Below are 25,871 nucleotides of genomic sequence, written 5' to 3'. Positions count from 1 at the left end.
TAGGCATCGGCAGGGGAGTGGTTAGGTTTAGGTATCGGCGGTGGGTGGTTAGGATTAGGCATTAGCGGAGGGGTGGTTATTTGGCGTATGCCTTGGTGGTGGTGTCGCTGATCAGCAGAGACTGGGGAATATCCTTCAGGACGGGGGTCTGACCATTTTTGCTTTGTCTGTGACCCTGCTTACATCTCTTCACTAGACTCACCTGTTAGTACATATCTCGCTCCTTTGGAATGGGCAAAGCACATGAGCTCTGCATCATAAGGTGCAAACGAGGCCACTGTCGTCACTTGAGTCCAGTCATAATGAATCCAGTTTTTGTCTGTGACATGAAAGACATAGACCTGAGAACAGAAAGATTACCATCAGCTAGTCCGCCATATTCTTGCTGCTGCAAAATTAACTATCCTCAAATTTTGAAAATCCACCCAAGCTCCTACAATCCATGATTGGATGCAGGAACTTTCAGCTTTAAAACACGCAGAAATGCTGATCCACTTGGTCTCGGATAGATAAGCAAACCAAGATATAAGCAAACTTGGTTGAGATGGGAAGTATTTGCGCTTTCTGAAGAAGGGAAGCTCCTGTTGGAATCTTAAGCCTCATCTACACGCGTAGATGAGGCGGCGATGTGGCTTATCGATCGAGCCGCTGATGCTTTTGCAAGCCACTGTATATTTAACTGACATTTTTATTGCAGTTACCAATGATATATACAGGAAAATCATGACAATTAACAAGGTTGCCCAAACTTTCGCATATATATATATACAGTGGAGGAAATAATTATTTGACCCCTCACTGATTTTGTAAGTTTGTCCAATGACAAAGAAATGAAAAGTCTCAGAACAGTATCATTTCAATGGTAGGTTTATTTTAACAGTGGCAGATAGCACATCAAAAGGAAAATCGAAAAAATAACCTTTAAATAAAAGATAGCAACTGATTTGCATTTCATTGAGTGAAATAAGTTTTTGAACCCCTACCAACCATTAAGAGTTCTGGCTCCCACAGAGTGGTTAGACACTTCTACTCAATTAGTCACCCTCATTAAGGACACCTGTCTTACCTAGTCACCTGTATAAAAGACACCTGTCCACAGAATCAATCAATCAAGCAGACTCCAAACTCTCCAACATGGGAAAGACCAAAGAGCTGTCCAATGATGTCAGAGACAAAATTGTAGACCTGCGCAAGGCTGGAATGGGCTACAAAACCATTAGCAAGAAGCTGGGAGAGAAGGTGACAACTGTTGGTGCGATTGTTCGAAAATGGAAGGAACACAAAATGACTATCAATCGACCTCGCTCTGGGGCTCCACGCAAGATCTCACCTCATGGGGTGTCAATGGTTCTGAGAAAGGTGAAAAAGCATCCTAGAATTACACGGGAGGAGTTAGTGAATGACCTCAAATTAGCAGGGACCACAGTCACCAAGAAAACCATTGAAAACACATTACACCGCAATGGATTAAAATCCTGCAGGGCTCGCAAGGTCCCCCTGCTCAAGAAGGCACATGTGCAGGCCCGTCTGAGGTTTGCCAACGAACATCTGAATGATTCTGTGAGTGACTGGGAGAAGGTGCTGTGGTCTGATGAGACCAAAATAGAGCTCTTTGGCATTAACTCAACTCGCTGTGTTTGGAGGAAGAAAAATGCTGCCTATGACCCCCAAAACACCGTCCCCACCGTCAAGCATGGGGGTTGAAACATTTTGCTTTGGGGGTGTTTTTCTGCTAAGGGCACAGGACAACTTAATCGCATTAACGGGAAAATGGACGGAGCCATGTATCGTGAAATCCTGAACGACAACCTCCTTCCCTCTGCCAGGAAACTGAAAATGGGTCGTGGATGGGTGTTACAGCGTGACAATGACCCAAAACATACAGCAAAGGCAACAAAGGAGTGGCTCAAGAAGAAGCACATTAAGGTCATGGAGTGGCCTAGTCAGTCTCCGGACCTTAATCCAATAGAAAACCTATGGAGGGAGCTCAAGCTCAGAGTTGCACAGAAGACAGCCTCGAAACCTTAGGGATTTAGAGATGATCTGCAAAGAGGAGTGGACCAACATTCCTCCTAAAATGTGTGAAAACTTGGTCATCAATTACAAGAAACGTTTGACCTCTGTGCTTGCAAACAAGGGTTTTTCCACTAAGTACTAAGTCTTTTATTGTTAGAGGGTTCAAAAACTTATTTCACTCAATGAAATGCAAATCAGTTGCTATGTTTTATTTAAGGTTATTTTTTCGATTTTCTTTTTGATGTGTTATCTGCCACTGTTAAAATAAACCTACCATTGAAACGATACTGTTCTGAGACTTTTCATTTCTTTGTCATTGGACAAACTTACAAAATCAGTGAGGGGTCAAATAATTATTTCCTCCACTGTATATATATGTAACGATCGGTGTAACACAGAGAGGATCTGATTATCGGTGATCTGCAGTATCACCGAAAATACAGATATATACCCGATTATTGATGATCTGCAGTATCAACGATAATCAGATATATTTCTAACCTCTGGACACCTGAGTAATATGAGTGTTTGGTGCAACAGTAATACTTTGATGAGAGCACCCGTATAGAGGGTGCCAGGCAGTAAGAGATACTGCTCAGAGAACAGGTTCCTTCCAATGGTCTGATGCTCCCCAAGGGTGAGAGTGGGAAGGACCAGAGAGTGAGTGACACCAATGGTGAAGTGTCACTGACAGATCTGTGAACTATCTCCAAACAGGGAAGATAGTTCTCGAGGTCGGACAGGCCAGGTCGGCAACAGACAGACAGATCAGATACAGAGACAGGAGACAGATTCGGAATCTTAAGACAAGCAGGGTTCAGCAACAGAGTATTAGATATAGCGAAGTACCAAATCAGAGATCAAGATAGTGGTCAGGAAAGCAGAAAGTCGTAACAGATAATAACAATGCCTAGTCTTAGGTGTGAGCTCCGTGATCATCAACACCCTGGAACTAGTCTGATATATAACAGAGTGATAATACAGTTCCCTAGTCTTGGGTGTGAGTTCCTTGATCATCAACACCCTGGAACTAGTCTGAAGTATAACAGAATGGTAATACAGTTCCCTAGTCTTGGGTGTGAGTTCCTTGATCATCAACACCCTGGAACTAGTCTGAAGTAATAACAGAATGGTAATACAGTTCCCTAGTCTTGGGTGTGAGTCCCTTGATCATCAACACCCTGGAACTAGCCTGAAGTAATAACACAGAAAATATCACAGATACTGACAAGGTCTGAGTGCTACCACGTAGTGATCGCAACGCCAGACACCAGAGAAATGACCGGCACCCAGTATATATACACAAGCGCTCTCCGGCACCTCCCCTAAGTGCTGGACCAATGAAACCTGATAGAATTGTCAGCTGATCGGCTGGATCAGCTGACACCCTTCTGACTGTCATAAAGGCTCTGCTTCTCAGCGTCCTTCTGAACCTGTGTGGACTATCAGTCCCAGCCACACCAGACATGTGTTGTAATGTATCTGCTTTGAACGCGGGGCCAGCCGCACCGCTGTCAGAGCATGTGGCGGTTTTCCCGCGTTCAGCCATACTGCTAGTGGTAGGTCCATGCGTGCAAACCGCCGCGTCGGACGCGGAATCCGCCGCCTTGTTCACTGGGCATGCGGCGGTTTCTCCGCGCTCCGTCAGGCTAGTGGATGCAGGCCCATGCGCACAAGCTGCCATGTTGGACGCGGAATTAGCCGCCTTACTCTGAGTACTCATGGCGGCTTTTACGCGTTTTCTCACAATATATATATATATATATATATATATTTATGTATATGTACATACCTGGGGCTTCCTCCAGCCCTCTTCAGGCCGAAACACTTTCTCGCCGTCCTCCCGGGCCGTCTTGATCCTCCGCTAGTCAGCCCGGTAAATTGGCCAGTGATTGCATGTTCAGTCGAGCTGCACGCTCACCCCCATTGTGCTTCCATCAACGGGAGCTTTGTACACCTGTGCAGAACGCATATGCCGACAGGAGTGCGAAGGGACTCGCACAGCTGGGCCGTGCATGCGCAGTGCTCCTCTACTGGCAAATATACCGGGCTGTCTAACGGAGGATCAAGGCGGCCCGGGAGGAAGGCGAGGGTTACCTATGAAACTGCCGCTGGAAGATTTGGGCGCAGGGTAAAGCTGTTAAAAGGCACAAGTCCCGGCATCTTTAATTACCATTCCCCCTCCAGGCCGCCATGGATTGTGGGGGAAAGATGTCATTCGGCTTCCGGCTATTCCTGGCGGCCGAATGACAGTGTTTTTAGAGTAATTTATGTGCCGTTCTTTGACGGCGCCCAAATCCCTCACTGAGCGCTGCTATAGCCGTAACTCCTATTACAGTCTATGGTGGCGCCGGCTGCGCTCAAATCTCCTGCGCTGTTTTTACTGCGCTTGAGGGAGCGAAGGTGCCACTTCTCCGTATTCAGTACACCCTGTTACAAATCCAAGGCCAGCCCAGCCTGCGGACCTGAGACACCTGCCACAGTACAATCTCCGTATAGGAAACTCTGATATAGTAACCCTCTGGATATAGTAAACTCCGTCCTCAAGTCCCAGCAAATGCGTCTTCATAAATATAAAATGTACGACCAATTCTGATATAGTAAACTTCTGATATAGTAAACTATTTTTCCTAGTCCCTTGGAGTTTACCATAAGGAGATAATACTGTATAATAAAACTGCAGGTGTCCCTGCGTCATCCTGTCCGTGGTTTTTGCTACTGTGCACATGTGCAGCACGGACAGCCGTTGGGACAGGAGGACGGGGCCAGGGAGTTGGGCAGATGGGTGTGTGCACGGCGGTGGATGGGTGCGCGCATGCGCACTGACCGGCGGCGGTGTGAAAAGACCTAGAACCCGTTTTTTAAACCGGCTTAGGTCAACTGGTACTGTATAATACAGCAGTCTCCTTCTCTCCAACATGTATCCTAATAACACTGATCATATTACAACACTGAGCCTTCCTTCCTGAATCAGCCTGTGAACTTCTGGCTGAGTACAGGTGCTGCATGTATTAGAAGGAGGAAGTTATACAGGAGAAATAAGTGTAAAACACAGAAGCTGCCTGTACTGATCACCCCTGCATATTACAGCCCAGAGGGTCAGCCCTGACATCATATACACAATGCCACAGATGGACATACACACACAGTGTTACCTCTAAGTCCCGGCTGTGCTGGATGGGGTCACACAGGGCGGGGTCTGAGCAGGGACAGGCAGAGATCCCTGTCACCAGCAGTAATAGACACTGGATCCAGCTGACATCCAGGATCCCATCCATCCTGCCTGCAGTTACAGCAGCACCTCTCTGCTCAGTCTGCTGGAGAGTAGTGTTGTCCGGATCATGAACGATTCGGATCTTTGATCCGAATCTATTTTATGAGTCGATCATCCGAATCATCAAAATGAACGATTCGGATCGCAAAAGGGGCGGGGCCAGGAGCGACACGCCCCCTCTCAGCGGGCAGCGGGGTCCTGGAAGCAGGGATCGCTCTGTTGGATGGAAGCCAGCCTTGCAGGGAGACAGGTAGATGAGAGAGAGGGGACATGGGTGCCACTGCCAGATATGTGTAGAGCACACATACTGGCTATAATGTGCTGCCCATTATAGGCTGTCTGTTCCGTAGTGCTGCACAGTGATCACATGGGAAGCTTTTGGCTCAGCACAGCTCAGTAACTTTGCAGGCACTGTGATTGAAAGGCAATATAATCCTCCTGCACTCGGCACTAAACAGCTGCACTTATCGTCTGGGAATGCTTTCTTTCACTGTGCGACCTTTTCTTTCAAAGTGTACAGATGAACATATAGGTGAAATATATGACATAAAGCATATGACTTCAGCATGTGGGTATTACGTGCAAACATTTCTGCTCTCTGCTCGTCCCTCCTCCCTTCTCTGTCCACTCCCTGCCCTCTGTCCATCTTCTCCCCTTCTCTGTGTGTCCACCCCCTCCCCTTCTCCTGTCCACAGACCTGTCCTGCTGTTCATTTCACCCCCGAATGCTTCCAGTAGTAAAATGATCCGAGATTCGGATCAAAGATCCGGATCTCTTCAATGATCCGATTCGAATCATCCGGATCATTGAAAAGATCCGAACTTCCCATCTCTACTGGAGAGACACACTCAGCAGGCTGGCCTGCAGAGGGCGTGTGACTGTGCAGGGTGATTGGCAGCACCACTCTGCACTGCAGGGGAGAGACACAGGCTATACAGGGTGATTGACAGCAGCTCTCTGCTGGGCACTGTGGGCAGACAACAGACTGATTTACAGGGGGCGTGTCTGTGCAGGGTGATTGACAGTACTTCTCTGCTGGGCAGACAACAGACTGACTTACAGGGGGCGTGTCTGTGCAGGGTGATCGGCAGCACCTCTCTGCTAAGGAGACGACAGGCTGGCCTGAGGGGGGCGAGTCTGTGCAGGGTGATTTACATAGAAAGAGGGACAAAGTCCTGAAAGAGGGACAAATGAGGAGGACAGAGGGACAAGGCTCCCAAAAAGGGACTGCCCCTCCGAAAGAGGGACAGTTGGGAGCTATGTGATTGGCAGGTCAGTGCAGAGCAGAGAAGGCAGGGCTGTACAATGTATCGAATTCTGAACTACTGCAGCCAGTACCCTACCCAAGATCGGGTTTGCTATTAAATATATTACCTTTAAGAGGCAAGCCTCAGGATCCCATTGAGGCTTCCCTTGGTTGTCAGCAGCCCCCCCAATGCGTGCCCCTGTTACGACGTAATAACCTACACGTCGAATCAGCCTACATTCACTATCAAACGTCTACCAGGAGGGTTAGGTTTCCCCCCTCCCCAGTTGCTGAGCATGGCCCCTCCACATCATGGCCACACATCTCTTCTCCTTGCAGTTATGTCCACGCAAGAGATGGGCGGGCTCAACCGTCTACATCGCGGCCAAGAATGCAGAAGAGGAGCCGCGCAGCCCCAATAGGAGCAGAGAGGGAAGCCTCAAAAGGATCCTGAGGCTTCCCCCACTTTAGGTAAGTATCTACTTTTGTACCTGAGCTTCGGCTCAGTTACACTTTAAAAATGAAAGTGGATCTGAGATAAACTTTTACTCATTGCATAATTGTGTTCCTTTCACATAGTTTATAGGGCATTCCTCAAGCCAAATACTTTTTGTTTTTGTTTTAATACTCTATTTCCTTATAAACTAAGCAAGCCTCGCCCACAGCTCCTTTTCTGCCTTGGCACCGTAGCAAGAGCTTATGGGAGCTAAGTCTGGGCAGGAAGAGGAGGTTACTATCCATTGATTTCAGAGGCAGAGGGGAGGAGAGGGGACTGAATTTACACACAGGCAAGCTGATAGCATCTCCAGCCCTCAGCTTGTGACAATGTGACAAACAGAACATGGCTGCCCTCATTGTATCACAGGAATAAATAATCATAAACTTTTGGAGGTGTTTGCAGCTAGATATGCTGTGTAAACTATTTAAATTTTAGATAAGATATATAGACAAGTTACTTGTTATAGTTAGTTTTTCATCTCGGATCCGCTTTAAGTTACAATTTTTCCTACATACAAACAGTTGCCGCCATATACAAAATACACAGTACTGCTTTACTAAATAAATTACAGCAGTCCTTATCTGCCTGAAACTTCTGCTATTGGGCAGACCTAGGAAGTAGGTAATAAAACTATCTTCTAAACGTTTAAAAAGAAGAGGTCAAATTGACTTTTTGTATTATTAATGATCCACATTGTTGACATGCATATTTAATGTGCTATTGAGATTGCCTGGATGCTAAAAATGTTGCTACTGACATATTTATTTGATTTTTCACAATACCAGTTGCCTGGCTCTCCTGCTGATCCTCTGCCTCTAACACTTTTACCCATAGGCCCTGAACAAGCATGCAGATTAAATGTTTCTGACTGAAGTCTGACTGGATTAGCTGCATGCTTGTTTCAGGTGTGTCATTCATACACTACTGCAGCCAAAGAGATCAGCAGGATGCCAGGCGACTGGTATTTATAAGGAATAAATATGGCAGCCTCCATATACCATTCACTTCAGGTTCCCTTTAAAGCTGTCCGCATATTTGTGTTTTTAAAGACTATTCAAAAGAAGGTCAGACATTACTCAGGCATTGTGGATGCATACATATTTATTGAAAATTTCCTAAGGGTTACAGTGAAGAAATATACATTTGGTTTGAAAGTTCGATTGGGTTGATTGGGGCTGACATTGCAGCTAATATTTGAGTCATCTGAGTTTCTAGGTATAAACTAGATAGGCCGGCGATGGGATTATGCCCCACATGTCTGGGATTCACAGGAGCAGGATATGTGGGCATCTGCTTTCTCCGCAAAGTCTTCGGGCATGCCAGCCATGCTCATGCCTTCTTCCAGTTCTGTGGGAGAAAAGGCAAAGGTCAAAAGGCTTATTGCCAAAGTATGTAAAGTGTGAGGCAGTTAAAAGGGGGTTGTAACAACAACAACAACAAAAATTGGCAAAAAAAAATAGTTAATTCCACAAAAATATATGTAAACCCTCTTTTTTTCTAAAATAGGTCCCTATTTGTCCCCCAATTTTTTCTTCTTTTTATCTGGTCTGAGTGTCCTTTGCCTGAAAGAACTGTGCAGTGCCAGCGGGATTGTGTGATGTTTTTAGCTCTAGTAACAAGCTTATCTCAGGATACAAATAACAGAAAGCTTCCTATTTTGGATAAGATAAGGACACCATGACCAAAAGGTAATTGAATCCCCCTCGCTTTAAAGATCCTACACAATAATGTAAGCCTGTTGTTGTTTAGGTGATTTTTGTTGTGGGAGGGACATTAAGCTGTGGCAGTAGGGAGGGAAAATGGGCACTGAGCTGGGTTGGAAAAAAAGAAAGAAAAGGGCAGAAATGATGTCACTTTTGGCATCACAGAGAAACAGAAAAGATGGAAACCAACAGTAACATCCTTTTCTCTTTTTTTTCAGATCACATTTCTCCTAAATTTCCACTGCCTTGAAACTAGCCGGCAGCTAGTTAAAAAGCTAGCAGCTATGGGGCTTGATTGGTTCAATTGTGAAAATGTGCTTGTGCTTGTCTTAAAAATGCTGACTAGGAGCTGTTCTTATAGTAGGAGATCTGCCATGTGACCCGGGCAGCAGCTTCTATTCGCTTTCATTGCTTTTTTTCCTCTGGCAGCGGAAACACCCCCTGCAAACTCACTAACGGTCAGCCTGTCAGTTTAAATGTTTAAAGGCTACAAAGCATGCAGCTCCATAAAAAACAATAGGAAACCAGAGAGGTAGTAAGGAAAACGAGTGAAGATTGCATTTTAAATTCCAATTTCCAATACTATTTACGGGGCCCTGACTAAACCAGGTGAATTGCTCACGGTTCTTCTTATTAGGAAGTGTCGCTGGACCAGACAGGGCATGGATTAATACTACTAATACATCCACATTTTGCAGCTCTCTATACTGTGGAGTTAGGGATTTAAAACGAACGCATGCACAACCTAAACTTTTTGCACCTTCCCTTCCATAATGTAACTAGCAGTTGTATGTAATACTCTCATAAAATATGGTGCACTTAGAATGGTTCCTTGATACTGCCTTCATCAGATGGTGTCTTAGTCAACTGCCTAGTCTGCCTGTGCCTAAAAACAGTCATGTCACAATAATTGCACAGTTGGGCAGAGAGGGTGTTTTATCAGTTAGTAATCCTTGACATATGGTTAATTTCTAATGAGTAGTATGGTGGGATACCAGAAGCCCCCCTCAGACTCACCAGAATTGTTGCAGTAGTAGCTGACGGAGACAGGGGTGGTGGCGGTGGCGGTACAACCTTCAGCACAACGGAGCACAGGGTGGGTGGAATAGCACATGGGTTCATCAGATTCGGCTCTTTCGGTCTTCACAAGAGAGTGCTGAAGTTTGCAAGCTGCAAGAGATGAGCCATATATGACCACTGATATAAATGGAGAAGCATCCTAGTTTACCCTATCATACTGGGGCTTGCGCAAAAATTAATTTGAGGCCCTATATGTTTCCATACTGTAATGACAGAAAATGGTCTTGTGACCTTTACATTACCTTGTGGGGCCCCTAAGGAGATTTCAGCCCTAGGCAATTGCCCAGCACGACCCTGTGAATACACTGGCCCGGCATACTTAGATACTCTAAGTACACAGCACCCATTCAAAAAAAAAGAAAACCCATCATAGAAGAATGTATTATAATAAATATAAAAAAGTAATTTTATTTTTCATCCTCAAGTTAGCTTTTATTTTTATATGTCGTTATTCGTTCGGACTGATTATTGATTTACTGGTCTGTTCAATATGTTTTGCTTCCAGTATCTTCCTATTTATTTTGCCCCCTAAATTTTAAGTAGAGTTACATTAAGGCAAAATGGGACCCTACTAGGCCAGGTAGCAGTTCTGGCGCCCCCTGCTTGTCACTTTACCTCTGTGGTAAGTTGGGGTGGGAGAAGAGTGGTCAGAGAAGGTGGGAACCACACCCCTTTTCACCCATCAGGTTTTAGGGTCCCACCTAAGTCAATTTGTGGATGATCCAGCTTAACCTTCCTAACCTCTTTCTGCTTATACATCAATGCTCTTCTATATACTTTGTAATAAATGGTTGTATGCAGTAGCAATATAAGATGGCCAATCTCTTTGGTGCGTGTCTACCATGGGTGGTACCATGCTATAGACTGGAAACGTGGGACAATGAGTAAATAATACAATTGTATATTGAATAACTGATTCCCCCAACTTACATCCAGAGCAGGCTTCTCCGGCAAGGATCCAAGAATGGCCGAAACTGGAAGCGTCATTGGTTATGGATCCATCGGGCCTCCTGAATTCTTGTTCTGTCTCAGCATCATAGCGACCACATAGACCAGCCATGCTGCCTGTCATAACGACTGTAGGTACAACCTGCAAACATATTATACCAATATTGAGATCTTTTAAGTGGTGAAAATTCAGAAGATAAAAAAGACATTGGTTTGTTCTTTTTTTTATTCTAAAGCTCAAAGCAGATACCAGTCTTATTTTATGTATCGATGATGTCCGCAGGATGGCTGTAGCACTGGATATATCCGTGCACAGAATGTAAGGCTAGAACTGCTTGTTAGAGTTATTTACATCAGCTCCAAGACCATATATTTTTGTAGGGCATTTAAGTATCTCAAGTTGGGTCTTGGACACACCCTCTGCAAGTTTGGGTGTAGCTGGGTGTGATCATGTTACAAAAGGAAACCTTTCCTCAACTTGCTGGCAAGGTGCCTGAGGGAAACGGGATTTGCAGCATGCCTGAGGCAGCAAAATAGACTTTCTAGATTGTCAATACTAATTCTAATTAAATAGAATGTGGATGGGAGGGGAGAGGGATTTCAAATGTATTGTCTAAGATCCCGGAATTAACATAAACTAACATGAATAAGATAACAGGAATCACATAATCTTTCACTGAAATCTCATTGGTTGATGAGGTGTGCATTCTGCACACTAGTTATGCTCAATCCACCAATTAGAGCAGGGCTTGTTTATAAAATCTGTCCATGATCCTAAAACAGCCTATCAGATTACAGTTGTTGGAGGTGCCTGGCTCTTCTACTGACCACATATGCTATTGCTCCGTTGTTATTGCCTGATGAAGCGGGATCAAACCTGCGAAACGCGTTGCACATTTGGAGTTCAGAAATAAAATATATTGACTGTCTGTACTACAGTCATTGTGTGTCTACTTGGAGGAGGTAAGTCAACCACTACCTCCTCTATTTACCAAGAATTTGTTTTTAAGCTCATTTAGCTTCCTTTTATCCTTTTGGCGCCTCTGTTCTCCTGCATAATATTGAGTCCACTCTGGGTGGAGGGTTAAACCCCCTTTTTCTCAACTCCAGAGAGCGACTTCTTATTCCTGAGTGGGGTCAGGAAAATCTCCCCACCTGCCTTTACAGTGGTTGCCGAATGGTAACCCTGGTTTGTGAGTATTAATATTTACTCTATCTAGTAACCATTTACCAGTACATATTACACTATTGGGGCTCTTGGTGTTCCTTGTTTTTATACTGAGCATAGAATGTTCCTCATTTGTGTAATTACCTTGATGGACTTTCCGTCATAGACCAGTTTGTCAAGACCGAAGTCTGGTGCGGATAGTACGATTTTTTCGTCTTCTTGCTCCAATTGCACAACTGGTTCTAAAATGAAGCATAATAATGTAAGTGGATAGTGCTAAAAAGAAATGTTTCTTTTAAGGTGGTCTACAGGAGGACGTGAGAAGCCTCTGGAGGATCCAAAGACCTCCCTCATTATAGCTAAGTCGCTGACTTTTTTTTATTCTAAGTCTCAGGTCTCAGGTTCTCTTTAATGTATAGAAAGTAAACTCAGTGTGCAGAAATGTGCTTATGTGTCTAAATTCCAAACTAGAATGCATTCTTACCTTCGCTTGGAATGTATGGCAATTTCTCCTTGGCGATGTCAATGCCATTTACTTTCACCTTTGCCTTTCCGGAGACAGTGTGTAGATCAATATCGCTGGAATGAGAAGAGGTCACCCATCAAACAAATGCAACTTGTGGTACTATTAAAATAATAAACCAGTTCTCGGTGGTAGCTCAGCATTTGCCTTCAAAAGTTGAATCTGCATGTCTGTTAGCAAACAGTTAAGAATCAGTGACAAGTCCTATCATGTACTGACCGACTGACTGATATTGTGCTATCATTATTTAAAGAACATAATGGTATTTTATCAGGTGATCCATATGAGGTTGTTACTGTGAGTCACCCAGGGGCATATCTACAGTTGCCAATCCGTAGAGGAGAATCAGCCTATCATACAAGGGGGGCATGACTGCATTTTTCAACATATTGGTCTTGAACGCAAGAACAGTCTCTGAGGGCTAGCATAGCTATCAAGAAGGCAACTGATTAGGGCTGTCATAAATTAACATGTGGGCAATACTTTAGTACCAGGCCCAGAAATGTACTTTGTATTCCTGGCAGTTTACTCTTTTCGGGGGACAAGAAACTTTTCATGGGTTGCTATGGTGGCCCTGCAACTGAGGCAGTCACCTTGGTCTGCATCATGGCCAAGAAGAAACCAGAGATTTCACATGAACTCTGTTCTTCCCATTTCTAGTATACTTGCCAATTTTGGTTTGCACTATTTAATAGAGACTGAATCCTATCCACATGGCTGGTTAAATTTTTTATTAGGGAGATTAGTGTGTCTTCGTGGCTTACCTTTATTATAACTTGTAGAGGACCTGAGATTGAACCCAGGTGAGTATAAAGACTTGTTTATTTAAGGATACCATTGTACAGGGCTGTACAACTCCAGTCCTTAAGGACCAAGGTCCTCACACATTTTTGGCACAGCTCAAATTAATTGATGGGACTAACTCAGAAAAGGTGTTTCTGAATGAGGAAAAGAGTGGTTCATTAAGTAGAACACATTTCTCCATTTCTCAGTCCATCCTAAACACTGGCATGGATAAGGCAGATCTGGTGTTGGACAGCCCTGTCATAGTACAGCAAGTCCAATGTTTCAGGTTATGGCCCTTTATCATAGCCCACTAAGTTGGGCTTTTGGTACGAAAGTATTTTCAAATATTGTACAAATTACATATGTTCAGAGCCCACCAAGGTTCTGGGCATAACCGATTTTTTATCTTTGGAATAACTGCATCTCATTGTGGATCTCGAGATCTTTATCCACTTTATTTGCTTTCAGCTGTTTTTTTCCCCTCTCTCCTTATCATTAGAAAAAGTTATACTATACTTATACGAGATAAAAACAACTCCGATGATGTGTACTTACAAGTCGCCCAGTTTAATGTTGATGTCTTTGAGAGCTGGGTCTTCCATAGAGTTCTTGGCCATCACCAGGAACTTGTAGTCTTCACTACTGTCTTGAGCAAGGACATGGTAGCAGGTTCCGGGCATTTCGTATTTGTAGCTCACATCGTTGAAGGTTGTTACAGCATTATTCTCGATTAAGCAACTTCCTACAAAAGCAAAAAATGAAGTTCTAATGAATTTGAGGGAAGCGGTACCTTAGTATGTCAAAGAGAAGTCTACTAAACAAGGGCTATGGTCTACTTCAGGTCTCCTAGGCCGGAGAACAATGAAGATCACCTTTGAACCCTGCCTAGATTAATAAAAATTGCTAAGTGGTAAAATTTTGCAACCTTTTCTTGGGCCGAAAGTAGTCCATAAGAAGGATAGCTAAAGGTGGTGAATAGAGATGGGCCACAAACTGCTAATTTTTCTGAATCAATGCTCATTGTACGCATCTGGAATTTGACCAACCCAAAGTGGCTGGTAGTTCATTTGATTGGCCCAACTCCTTGAGGCACTCAATTTGTATGCTAGCTGAAGAAACTCAGAACTCATTTACCATCTCTACATAGTAAAATAGTGGGCGTGAGACTGTAGAGACTGTATGCTAGGTACACACCGTACAATTTTCTGTTAGATTTACCTGTTAGACTCTTAGATTTTCTGTTAGATTTACCTGCCAGATAGATAATTTCCAACTTGTTGGAAATTATCCATCTTACCATCTATCTGCCTAGCAATTAGGCATTGTTTTACAAAGCAGGAGATAACCAGAAGACAATGCGCCAGAGCTAATGACCATTCTCTACATAAAATAATCTAACGAAAAATCTAACAGAAAAATCTAACAGAAAATTGTATGGCCAAAAGTTTTTCAGCAAACTGATGTTTGCCTTTCGAAATTATGGCATGCTTTCATTTGACAGAAAATGTTGTCCTGACCAAACCATTATAATCAACTATATACAAAACAAGATACAGCTAAGGTGCTATAAAAAAAAAATCATATGTAAAAATCTGATATCTCTTTCCAGACCTTTCATTCCCTCTGCGATATTGTCGGGGAGGTCAGCAAAGACGTTCCAAACTGGGATTGGAACTTCGGCAGGCCGTATGTTCCAGGGAGTGGTGATAGGGATGAGCAGCTTCATGGCTTCATAGACGAGAGTAAGCTGTGCAAAAATCAATAGAAAACACGAAAGTAAACTCCAGACATACATCATTATACAAAAAGGAAAACAACAGATACAGTATGGCGTCAATTCACCAGAGAGGATTTACTAAGAGAAAAAAGGTAGGTAGTTTATCTCATGAGGTATTTTAACACTCTGGAGTCATTTCACCAGTGTGAGAGGACAGAGAGAAAAATGTTCGATAGCAGGGGATAATGGAGAGATATGCATGAGGAAAGTGTGAGAAAGCAGAGAGTTAGGTAATCGGTATTAATGATTTACATGGGATACTTTTCCTCTCTGTGAGCTTGAAAGTGAAGCATTGTGGGTAGGAGGCGGAGTTTTACCACTACGTGACCAGAGTAATCCCGCCTTTTACTGCCGGATCATATCATAAATCATATCACGAGTGAGTCTGAACTTCTTCACCACCTCTGTCTCAGTAAAATTATCAAGAACTGTTCTCTCACGAAAAATACGAGGGGCGATTAAACAGACCCTCCTCCTGCGCCTTTGTCTCCTCATAATAGAAGCAAGCTCTAAGGCCTAGTGCACATCAAAGCGGTTCGGCTGCGTTTTGCGATCCGCTTGCGGCTGCGGATACGCTTGGGTAATGTATTGCAATGGGCTGGTGCACACCAGAGCGGGAGGCGTTTTGCAGGTAACGCATACTCCCGGGCTGCTGCAGATTTTGGATTGCGGAGGCGATTCTGCCTCAATGTTAAGTATAGGAAAAACGCAAACCGCTCTGAAAAACGGCACTTCAGAGCGGTTTGCCAGGCGGTTTTTGTTACAGTAGCTGTTCAGTAACAACTTTACTGTAACAATACATGAAATCTACTACACCAAAAACGCTTCACAAAACCGCAAAATGCTAGCTGAAACGCTACAGAAAAAGAAGAAAATGCGTTTCAAAATCTGCTAGCATTTTGCGGATCTGCTAGCGGTTTTTGGTGTGCACCAGGCCTTACAGTGTAAGCTCAAAAGGCTCCATCTTCCACAGCAGCAGCTGCTGTGTGAAAACCACGATATCTCCAGGTTCATTCAGGGGATAAAGAGATGAAAAAATAACGAATGGCCACACCCCCTTTCTTCCCTGGTAAATTGTGATTTGGAGAAAAACTAACTACTAACTATCACTTATTTATCTCATACTTATCTCACATTTATCTCTTGCATTTCTCTCTGTCGATATTTTCCCCTATACTTCTGGAGAATTGCTATTTGGAGATATCACAGGAGGTAAATTACCTCCCAAGAGATAAATGGGTTGGTAACCTTTGGTGAATTGACGCCTATATAGTCATTCAAATATCCTGTGTGTTTTTTAAGATTACTAACATCATTTACCGAACCTGTTGTTTTTGTGGTTATAACGTCTTTTTAATTTTTAATGGTCTCTGTATCCTTTACTAGGAGAACCTGTCTGAATGTCTGTTCTGAAAGTGTACCTGAGGCGACGCAGCGGGGGAAGATGGAACAGTGACACAGAGGCATGTTCCATGGTCCATGACATGCCTCTGTGTTCCCTATGCGCCGCGCTCTGCCCCTTTGCAGCGCGCTGTCATCCCCCAAAATTGCCAACATGCAGCTTGTCGGCAACCTCGAGGGGAAAGGGGCGTCCCTTGCAGGAGAGGGACCTCCCTCCTCTCACTGGTCCTTTGCCCCTCCTCCCCTGCCTTTCTGAGCTCTGTGCTTCTTGGACGAGAGTGCAGAGCTCTGAATTTCGACCCCGAAACCAAAAGTAAGCCATAACAGGCTTCAGAGGGGTGGGAGAGCAGCGGGGATAGATGCTACCTGATCCGCCTTGCCCCCCGAATCAGGTGGTATTTTGTTTTATTGTTGAAAAAGCTGGCTCGGGTTCTCCTGAAGGGCATTCAGTAAATCAGGGGGACAAGAACAGAGATGACAACTAATAAAACGTTTTTTTATCCTGAAGACCACCAGAATACACATTTAGTCACGGAGGTCCATTGAGGTTCAAGGGATGGCAGACGACGCAAAATCTTCCCAGTGGGTACAAAGACAGCTATAACAAACCCAGGAGAATTTTTTTCTATTTTTCTGCCTTGTCTCTGAACATCAGACTGAAGCTAGGTCCCTTTGCTTTATATACTTTATATACTATCTAACATGTTTCAGACACTGAGCATTAAAGGAGAAGGTGTTTAGGGGGAAGGTGAGAAGGTTGCTTGGGGCTGAGGCAATACAGGAGGGAGGGGAGAGGAAGGGGCTGTTACCTTTGGCATTTTGATGATGGCATTAGCAGTTCTGGGGTTGATGAGAGACAGGACAACCTTAATTTGTCTCGCTGGGTTTTTCTGGTATCTTTCAGTAAATCCTACCATGTAGGCAGCTCCAGGAAGAAGAGAACTAATCCTAGAATGACAAAGCAGAAATGAATTATCTCTCCTATTTGATTTTTTAAAAATCTCCCCTTATCTGTCTTAACTCATGACTTATTTCTCAGTATCTGTTTCTCTCATGAATTATCCCCCTCCTCCCACCCCCCACACCATAGCCAAAGTGAAAAATAAGTAAGGTGAGATAAGTTGAATGGACCCCTTTAGGTCTTTACATGCCCCTATTTTATTGGAGCAAAGATACATTTTTCTGAGCTTCTCTTGGAAATACAATGTCCACTTTTAGGGTACAACTCTTCTTGATTCAAATTGAAAAATGCTCGAGGCACAAACAGGACTGAAGAAGTCATGATTATGCCCAATATTATTTCACGCTGGCTATCAAATGCCTTGCCTTCCAGTTTCTTTTCCTGGAAGAAAGCCATTGGAGCCATTAACTAATTAGCAGCTTCAATAGAGTTATGTCGTTTGAGATAAGTGCTTTTTGATCAGCAATCGGCAGAACTCATCGTGCTGTGGCTGGATGGTGTAATGGTGAAGGGTTCTGCCTCTGACACAGGAGACCAGGGTTCGAATCTCGGCTCTGCCTGTTCAGTAAGCCAGCACCTATTCAGTAGGAGACCTTTGGCAAGTCTCCCTAACACTGCTACTGCCTATAGAGCGCGCCCTAGTGGCTGCTGCTCTGGCGCTTTGAGTCCGCCAGGAGAAAAGCGCGATATAAATGTTATTTGTCTTGTCTGTAAATTTTTGGAATGCTTTTATCTCTCTCTACTAGTGCTCTATTATTGTCTCACACTGCCCCCTAGGGACAAATGGTCATAAATACACATGACAGCAGTACTAATTAGACGCAAAAGAAATGTAACAAATGAGAAATAAAAAAAAATGTGCTAAAACAAATTGGCCTGGAGCACTTGTAAGCCTCTAAATTAATTGGCTGCTAAAGGGTAAAGATAACTGTGGCTCCGCCCATGCTCCTAGGGATGATCAAAAACAATAGTTTGCTTATTGGACACAGGAGTGTTAGTATTAATAATGTTTAAACCAGTATACAGACTTCCAAATCCACAATTGATTATTATGATTAATTTATGGCATATTCCAATTGCAGCACCACATGGAAAACAGTACAAAAAAACATATGTGTAAAAACAATCTTACACTTTGGCTATGCGTTTCACTTTAGCTGGGACTCTGGACCATTGTGCTTTCAGTCTCAGTGCAGGCTGGTTTCCCAAACGTCCAGTCTCAGCCCAGGCGGTCACCTTGTATTGCTGACAATTCTTACCCCATCTCACTTCAGCCTAAAACACACACAATAAAAATTCACATCAGTCTGTTGACAGCAGTATCTCGAGATGTATATTCCACATATATTCGAGTCCTCATGTATAAGTCGACTCCAATATTCAACCCTCTTAGATAGCTGAGTGGAAACAGTACTTCTCCACATGCTGGCGTAGAGCGGTTGCCTCTTGCTGCAACCCAGCCTTGTGAGGATATTTTCAACTACATAAAGATCTCGCTCAGAATATCAGCGATAATAAACCAGATTGGGCTCCTGGTCCTCTCTTGATTTTGTTTTTCTACAAGCCTGGACAATTCAACCCTCTTAAGCTGGATTTTTTTATTGACTCAAGTATAAGTCTACCCAGCAAAGTTAATGGCTGCACTTAGGGCTCAGGAGAGGTTATTGACTGCACTGCATACAATATTGCAACCATTAACCCCCAGCTGTCCCTTAAGTGCAGTCAATACATCCTTCAGGCCCCCAAGTGCTGCAATGATTCACTCTCTTTTATGCAGCCCAGTATCCCCCCCCCCCCTGCCCCTTTCCTTGTTAATTGTTGTGGCCAAGACTTTCAGATCTGTGCTGTCTTGGCATTTTCTTTCGTCAAAGTGTCACTTACCTCTGGGTAAATTGCTGCAAATGGGAATGTCACTATTAGTACACACCTTACTCAGTGTGCTCAGTGTTGCTCATGACTTGTGTATAAGTCGACCCCTATACTTTTATGAAGTGAATCAGACCTAAATTTCTAGACTTATACACAAGTACCGTATATACAGTATGTATGTTCCATTCTCCTATATGATGGAAAAATGTAATTTCTTAGCACTCATCATAGTCCACAAAAGCCTCAACAGTCATGAAGTCTTGTTATGAGTTGGATTTAAGGTCAGCATAGGGTGGGACATGATTAAACATAGCCCCACTAAGATCTGTCAGGAGCTCAATATAGTTGTGTCTGGCCTTTCATGAACTCAATATGCCAAGAACTTAACTCTTATACGTCCAACTGGAGGACCATGAGCTTGACATGACTTGAACATGACTCGGTCAGTAGACCATCATTGCCAAGACATTGGAAAGACACATGCTTAGTATAGCTTACACAGACCTGTCATAAGCTTGGTATACCTGATAATTCGTGAACTTAGTATACTTGATGATGGCCTGCCAGGGGCTTTGTAGGACAAGGACATGACTTTTATAAGATCAACATTACATCCCTGAGTTCATAGCAATGTTATGGTTGTCTTGATAACAGCATTGGCTTTGTGTGGCTGATTTAGGGTATCGGAGGCTCAGCCCAGTTCTGTTATGTAATATTATAAGATTACCTCAGCTTCATGTGGGTTATCGAGCTTAGCATTGATACAGGCTCTCCAGCGGCTCTCCTTAGTGATATCCACAACAAAGGCTTGCACTTTGGGTTTGGATGAATGATAATCAGTGAAGACAATGAGTTGGTAACCTTGCTTCTTGTTGTCAGACCGGACAGCCTGAAGAGTGGCAACCAAGCTGGGAGATTTGTGTCCACCAAGGAATTTGGGCTGGAAAAAAACAAAAATAGGCAGAGCATTAGGTCCAGTTGTAGTACCCACAAATCTAAACATAAGTCTTGCCTGGCCTGATCTCTGGTCAGCAGATACACACCTGGCCACCCACTTTTCTCCTCCAACAACTTCCTCCTAACCACCCCACGCATCTGGCACTCCTATGCGTGACTACAGGACTTCACTAGAGCCGCCTCCATCCTGTGTTACTCTTTCCTACTGACCGTCAGGCTTGCCCCCTGATTCAACACCTTCAAGCAAACCCTCAAAACTCACCTCTTCAAGAAAGCCTACCCCACTTTGCCAATGCCCTAACTCTCTCAGCTGATGCACCCCCCCCCCCCATCGTGTCACCACCCTCTCCCTTTAGATTGTAAGCCTTTGCCAGGCCCCTCCCTCCTTGTGTATATCACTTGATAGTGCATCCTGCCCACAGAATAATGTGAACTTGTATTATTGGGACTATTACTCCAATCCACAATCTGGCATTGAGTGTCTTACTGCTTATTACCTGTATTGTGTGGTCTGTCACCCCTATTATCAGCCCCTATTAACCTTACTTATTGCCCAGCGCTGCGTTATATGTTGACGCTGTATAAAACCAGTAAGTAATAATAATACCTCACTATGGAAGGTCATTACCAATTTCATTCTGCAAAATCCCACCACATTATAGTAGGTAGCTAGAAGAATATGTGTAGCACCAGGGGCGTAACTACAAATCACTGGGCTCCCCTGCGAAACTTTGGAAGCGGCCCCTGCGCCCCCGACAGACGAGTGTGCTCCCATTCCCAGCTTCTCATTACACTCACTCTGTCCACCTCCCACGGAGCAGAACTGGCTCTGCAGACTCTGCCAGCATCACTACAGTACACAGCACTTCAGGAGGGGTAGAGAGGTTGGGGGCAGGGCACTGTACACTAGACCCTGCTACACACTGAATAGGGACTGTCAACAAATATTTGTCTACAAAACTTTGTATTTTTCCTTATCGGTGACTAAGCAGATGCTGTCCTTAGAACAATTGTGCAGAAAGCTATTTCCCTCCGTGCTCTTAGTTGTCAGTCTCTCAGGACAGGCAAAAGAAACTTCTCCCCCATGGGGCCCCCTGCGGCTTCTGGGCCCCCATGCGGCTGCATCCCTTGCAGGGTCTATTGTTACGCCCCTGTGTAGCACTATACAATGATAAACAACAGGAAGACAAAATAATCAAAATAAATTCAACCTCAAACGGTGTTCTGGAAGACAAGAATCACCTTCCTTTTTACTGTTTTTAAGTATTTTAACCCTACTGTTGTTTCAGTTTTCCTCCCCAGTTGGTAGGTGGGGTGATGTTAGATATGCTTTTTTTCTGATCATTGTTTTTAAAGATTGACTATTATCTATGTCCACGGGTGAGCGGGGATGGTACTTTCCCACATGCTCTTAGTGTAACTGCATAGTACCGGGCAACCCACCGAAATCTGTCTTTAAAGAGGCACTATGGCGAAAAAGTGTAAAATTAAAATATGTGCAAACATAAACAAATAAGAAGTACGTTTTTCCAGAGTAAAATGAACCATAAATTACTTATTTCCTATGTTGCTGTCACTTACAGTAGGTAGTAGAAATGTGACAGAAGTGACATGTTTTGGACTAGTCCATCTCTTCATGGGGGGATTCTCAGGGATATATTTATTTTCCAAAGCACTTAGTGAATGGCAGTTGCTCTGTCCAACTGCCAAAAAACTGTGTAGTGAGCAGGGAAGCTGGCCAGCATCATTGTTTAAATCCTTTTTATGGAATATCTTTATAAAGAATAAAAGCCATGCTGAGAATCCCCTTTTAAGAGATGGACTAGTCTAAAACCTGTCACTTCTGTCATATTTCTACTACCTACTGTAAGTGAGAGCAACATAGGAGAAAACTAATGCATGGCTCATTTTACTCTAGAAAAAAAGGTACTTCTTATTTGTCTATGTTTGCACATATTTAAAATTTTAAAATTTTTCGCCACAGTGCCCCTTTAACTGACTAGTGACTTCACTAGACTGGGCTCCCTTTGTTCCTGTTCCCTATTTTCTCTCTTCTTGTCCTGCCAAGACATGTTTTAGGTCATTTGGAAACACCTCTTGAGACATTCATCTCAAAAGTTTACTTTATGTTAATAATAATAACTATGCATATTAAGGCCTCAAAAATAGGCCAGATTTGCTCATTCTTGCTCAGTAGTGTCATACACCTCTTGTGTCTTGCAGTTTCTCTCACACAGCGCCACCTTGTCAGTCTGGGAACTAGTTTAAAATTATGTATTTTTTTCAGGGCTGGTTCTCTCATGAAGCAAGGTGAAACATTTGCATCAGGTGCAGAGACGATAAGGGCAGCATATTTGTACTGTGTTTACACTAACAGCATGCAGTCAGAGTAGGAGGAGAAGTGAGAGGAGTGCGAGGTGAAGAGGTCACCATTGGGGAAAAACAGCTTGTTGTGCCGTGTGAGGAGTCTGACAGTGAGTGAGGAGGGGGGAGGCAGGAAAGCAGCAGTGTTTCACTTGACTTGCACAGCAGAAAGGAGGAGGTGGCACTGCTGTCCTAACTGAGGAGGAATAGAGTGGCTGAGGGTAAGCAGTTTGTTTGTCACAGTTAGCCAGTGTGCTATTGGGGTCAATTCATAAAGTATTCCCGCATGCGGTAATGCTGAAAACAGCTGACTTTACCGAACACTTAGCAAAATGTAAATTCATAAAAGCTGTTACCGCATGAAAAGTTGAAATTCCTGAGCAGTGAGGTAAATTACTGCCTTATGCGGTGAATACCTCAACACATGTCAGTAAATGTCAATAAATGTCAATTCATAAAGATTAGAGCAGGCGGTATTCTCATCCTCACAAATTTTCCTCAGGCAGCATGAATTTTTGTGTAGGTCCAGCAGTTGGAGGAACAAACATGCAAGCGAGAACAGGTTTTTCCAGTGGTCACCTAGTTGACCTGCAGGTAGAGATTGAGCTTGTCACCTGCACTTGCTAAAAAACATAACAAAACAAAAAACAGCCAGGTTGGGCAACTGTTTGCCATATTGTTGCTATTTTAGCTCAATCATCATTAGCATTTATTTTTTTTTAACTAATGATGACCTTTGGTAGCTGTTCTGTATGTAAAAAGATCTTTGTTTTGTTGAGGAACCCTTTGTAGATTTGTAGCTTTTTTTTGTTTAATTTTCATGAAAAGTAAAGTTGGATGGACTGCAGCTGCGAGGTAAAGGGGCAAACACTTATGCTATTTAGTTCCAAAAGGTATTTTTGGAGCAATTGAAATTTCACTCACAAAAATGCTCTACAGCACCCCCTACCTAGATGGTTTGGTCCACTTACATGAGTTCCAGGTCTTCTTGAAGTGTCTGCAGCGCTGCTGCTACTGCTACTGCGTCTGCTGCTGCTACTGCTGCTGCTGCTGCTGCTGCTGGCCTTCCGGGCTGAATGGACGCGACCTGATATGGTCCTAATTTCCTGCGAGAAGAAAACCATTGGACAGTTAGAAACATCGCACAGCTTTAAGCACAATATAGTTGCCATGATGTCGAAATCTAAGAAATGTAATCCTTTCCCAATTGCCTCATTCATTGGTTTAAAGAGGAAATCCAGTGAAAATAATGTAATAAAAAAGTGCTTCATTTTTTATGTATAAATGTACAATGTATATTATACATTATATTATTATGTATAAATGATTTAGTCAGTGTTTGCCCATTGTAAAATATTTTAAATCCCTGATTTATATTCTGACATTTATCACATGGTGACATTTTTACTGCTGGCAGGTGATGTAGCTGCTGCTTGCTGTTTGGGCAGTTGGAAACTGCTGTAAACAGCTATTTCCCACAATGCAGCAAGGTTCACAGACAGGAAACTGCCAAGAGTACGTACTTTTCTTGTTTCTTGTGGGAGGGGTTTCACCACAATATCAGCCATACAGCGCCCCCTGATGGTCTGTTTGTGAAAAGGAATAGATTTCTCATGTAAATGGGGGTATCAGCTACTGATTGGGATAAAGTTCAATTCTTGGTCGGATTTTCTCTTTAAATGGATATTCATTTTGATGTGTAAGAAATTGTAGATTATTGTGGCTGCACTCCTCGTTTCAAATCCATGTGTCATTCCTGAGACCTAGCCGCCTGATGTTGATAAACTGTGCTGGAGTGTGATGCTCTGTAAGAGTATTGAAGGGTAACACACCTCTATCAGATGTTTGGGGCTTTCTGTGTCCGACACAGAAAGCTCCAAACATGTGTCCCATTGATAAAATTCCCCTTTACTTCCTGTCCCAGTCAGATGTCACTGAGGCAGGAAATGAAGCATTATTTCCGAAACTGAAACATAGGCACTGATTCATAAAACTTACATTATCTCTCCTTGTGATTCCCAAAGCTTTTCTGTTGAATTATCTCTCCTTACTTATTGACTCACAATTTATCTCTCCTTAAATGACTTAACTCATGGTTTATCTCTCCTTATCTACCGTAACTTAAAGAGAAACTTTAACCAAGGATTGAACTTCATCCCAATCAGTAGCTGTAATTTGCAGGCCTGCAAAGAAAAAAAATTGATGGGGCCTCCAATAATCCCACCTTTTCCCTTGCCTACTCCTGGCGACCCACACAGACTGGGACTCCTCTTGCAAGGGTCATAAAACAAGTGTGGACTTCATAATCGTCGCACCCATGACAAGTGTAGCCACAAAAACTCCTGATCTGAAGGATGGACCTCTTGGAGGGAGGGAAGTAAAAGTATGGGCCTCCTTACAGCTCTGGGCCCACCTGCAGTCGCAGGAGCTGCTCCACTGTAGTTATAACCCTGCCTATAGGCACAGAAAACTTGACACATTAAACAACTTCCCTCAGCAGATGCCAAAATATAGTTACTCCCACCCCAATATCCTGATGTGCAGCCACAGGAGCAAGTACTTGTGCACAGTTCAGTGCGCCTCCTTATGAGCTCTCTGAACTGTGATGCGGGAGTGGGCAGAGGGCTTATTAGTCCCAGCCGCCTGCAGTGCAGACATGCGCCTTCCGTGCCTGTTGGTAAATCCAGCCCTGCCTTTGTGAAAAATGGTAAATGCAATGCTAACTTTCCCTGGTGCACCTCCCATCTAAAACTGTACTCCAAATAGAACCATATATAATAAATACCTACCTCCTTACGAGGTCTCCTGAATCGCCGCTGTGCGAGTTCCACCTTCAAAGAAAAGCATACCGCAGATGTAAATATTTTCTAGTTCAAGCAATAGACAAGGTACTGTTTAATACTGAACACAATATATATATATATATATATATATATATAATGGAAACAAACACAGTTTGTTCTGGTTTCTAATAGCTATAGGAGCTGTCATGTTCCCCTCTCCCCTTCTAGCTGCCCATTATGTATTCAGGGGAAGGTGTGAAGATAGCATCTGTGACTTCTGTAAACTCTTTGTAGCACAGTGTCCAGTCTACTCGCCCCCCTGCTGACGAAAGCTTTTGTTTGTACTCTGCTAATGTGTGCAATAAAATAATTACAGCAGTCCTTATCTACCAGAAATTGATGAGGTTGGGCAGGCCTCAGAAGTACTGTAAGATAATAAAGACCTATGCTAAACTTTTAAATGTAAAAATAAGAGGTAAAATTTAAGTTTTTTTTATAATGAACCACATAGTTGGC

General features: G+C 43.5%; 2 protein-coding genes and 1 long non-coding RNA gene across 3 annotated transcripts in view; 1 reads left to right on the top strand and 2 right to left on the bottom strand.

Annotated features, from left to right (window-relative positions):
* Positions 1-5,379, bottom strand: part of LOC137522399 (di-N-acetylchitobiase-like) — a 45,329-nt gene extending 39,950 nt beyond the window's left edge. Inside the window, exons 1-2 of the mRNA XM_068242452.1 lie at positions 5,172-5,379; positions 203-341 (exon numbers count right to left, since the gene is read on the bottom strand). Of these exons, the coding sequence (XP_068098553.1) occupies positions 203-341; positions 5,172-5,294 (262 nt within the window). The 5' untranslated portion in view covers positions 5,295-5,379. The remainder of the gene's footprint in view (positions 1-202; positions 342-5,171) is intronic.
* Positions 5,380-8,133: 2,754 nt separating this feature from the next.
* LOC137520779 (vitellogenin-A2-like) overlaps positions 8,134-25,871 on the bottom strand; it is a 68,716-nt gene continuing 50,978 nt past the window's right edge. Inside the window, exons 24-35 of the mRNA XM_068239133.1 lie at positions 25,362-25,403; positions 23,544-23,678; positions 19,979-20,191; positions 18,515-18,657; positions 17,231-17,369; positions 14,855-14,990; positions 13,799-13,985; positions 12,419-12,513; positions 12,079-12,176; positions 10,749-10,908; positions 9,756-9,908; positions 8,134-8,382 (exon numbers count right to left, since the gene is read on the bottom strand). Of these exons, the coding sequence (XP_068095234.1) occupies positions 8,279-8,382; positions 9,756-9,908; positions 10,749-10,908; positions 12,079-12,176; positions 12,419-12,513; positions 13,799-13,985; positions 14,855-14,990; positions 17,231-17,369; positions 18,515-18,657; positions 19,979-20,191; positions 23,544-23,678; positions 25,362-25,403 (1,605 nt within the window). The 3' untranslated portion in view covers positions 8,134-8,278. The remainder of the gene's footprint in view (positions 8,383-9,755; positions 9,909-10,748; positions 10,909-12,078; positions 12,177-12,418; positions 12,514-13,798; positions 13,986-14,854; positions 14,991-17,230; positions 17,370-18,514; positions 18,658-19,978; positions 20,192-23,543; positions 23,679-25,361; positions 25,404-25,871) is intronic.
* The window catches only part of LOC137520780 (uncharacterized), a 42,735-nt gene continuing 31,735 nt past the window's right edge, over positions 14,872-25,871 (top strand). Inside the window, exon 1 of the long non-coding RNA XR_011021936.1 lies at positions 14,872-15,112. This is a non-coding gene — a long non-coding RNA (uncharacterized lncRNA). The remainder of the gene's footprint in view (positions 15,113-25,871) is intronic.

This window comes from Hyperolius riggenbachi, chromosome 6, assembly GCF_040937935.1.
Source record: "Hyperolius riggenbachi isolate aHypRig1 chromosome 6, aHypRig1.pri, whole genome shotgun sequence".
NCBI classification, from domain to species: Eukaryota; Metazoa; Chordata; class Amphibia; order Anura; family Hyperoliidae; genus Hyperolius; species Hyperolius riggenbachi.
The sequence above is the reverse complement of the archived record's forward strand: the minus strand, read 5'-3'. Positions and strand labels throughout refer to the sequence as shown.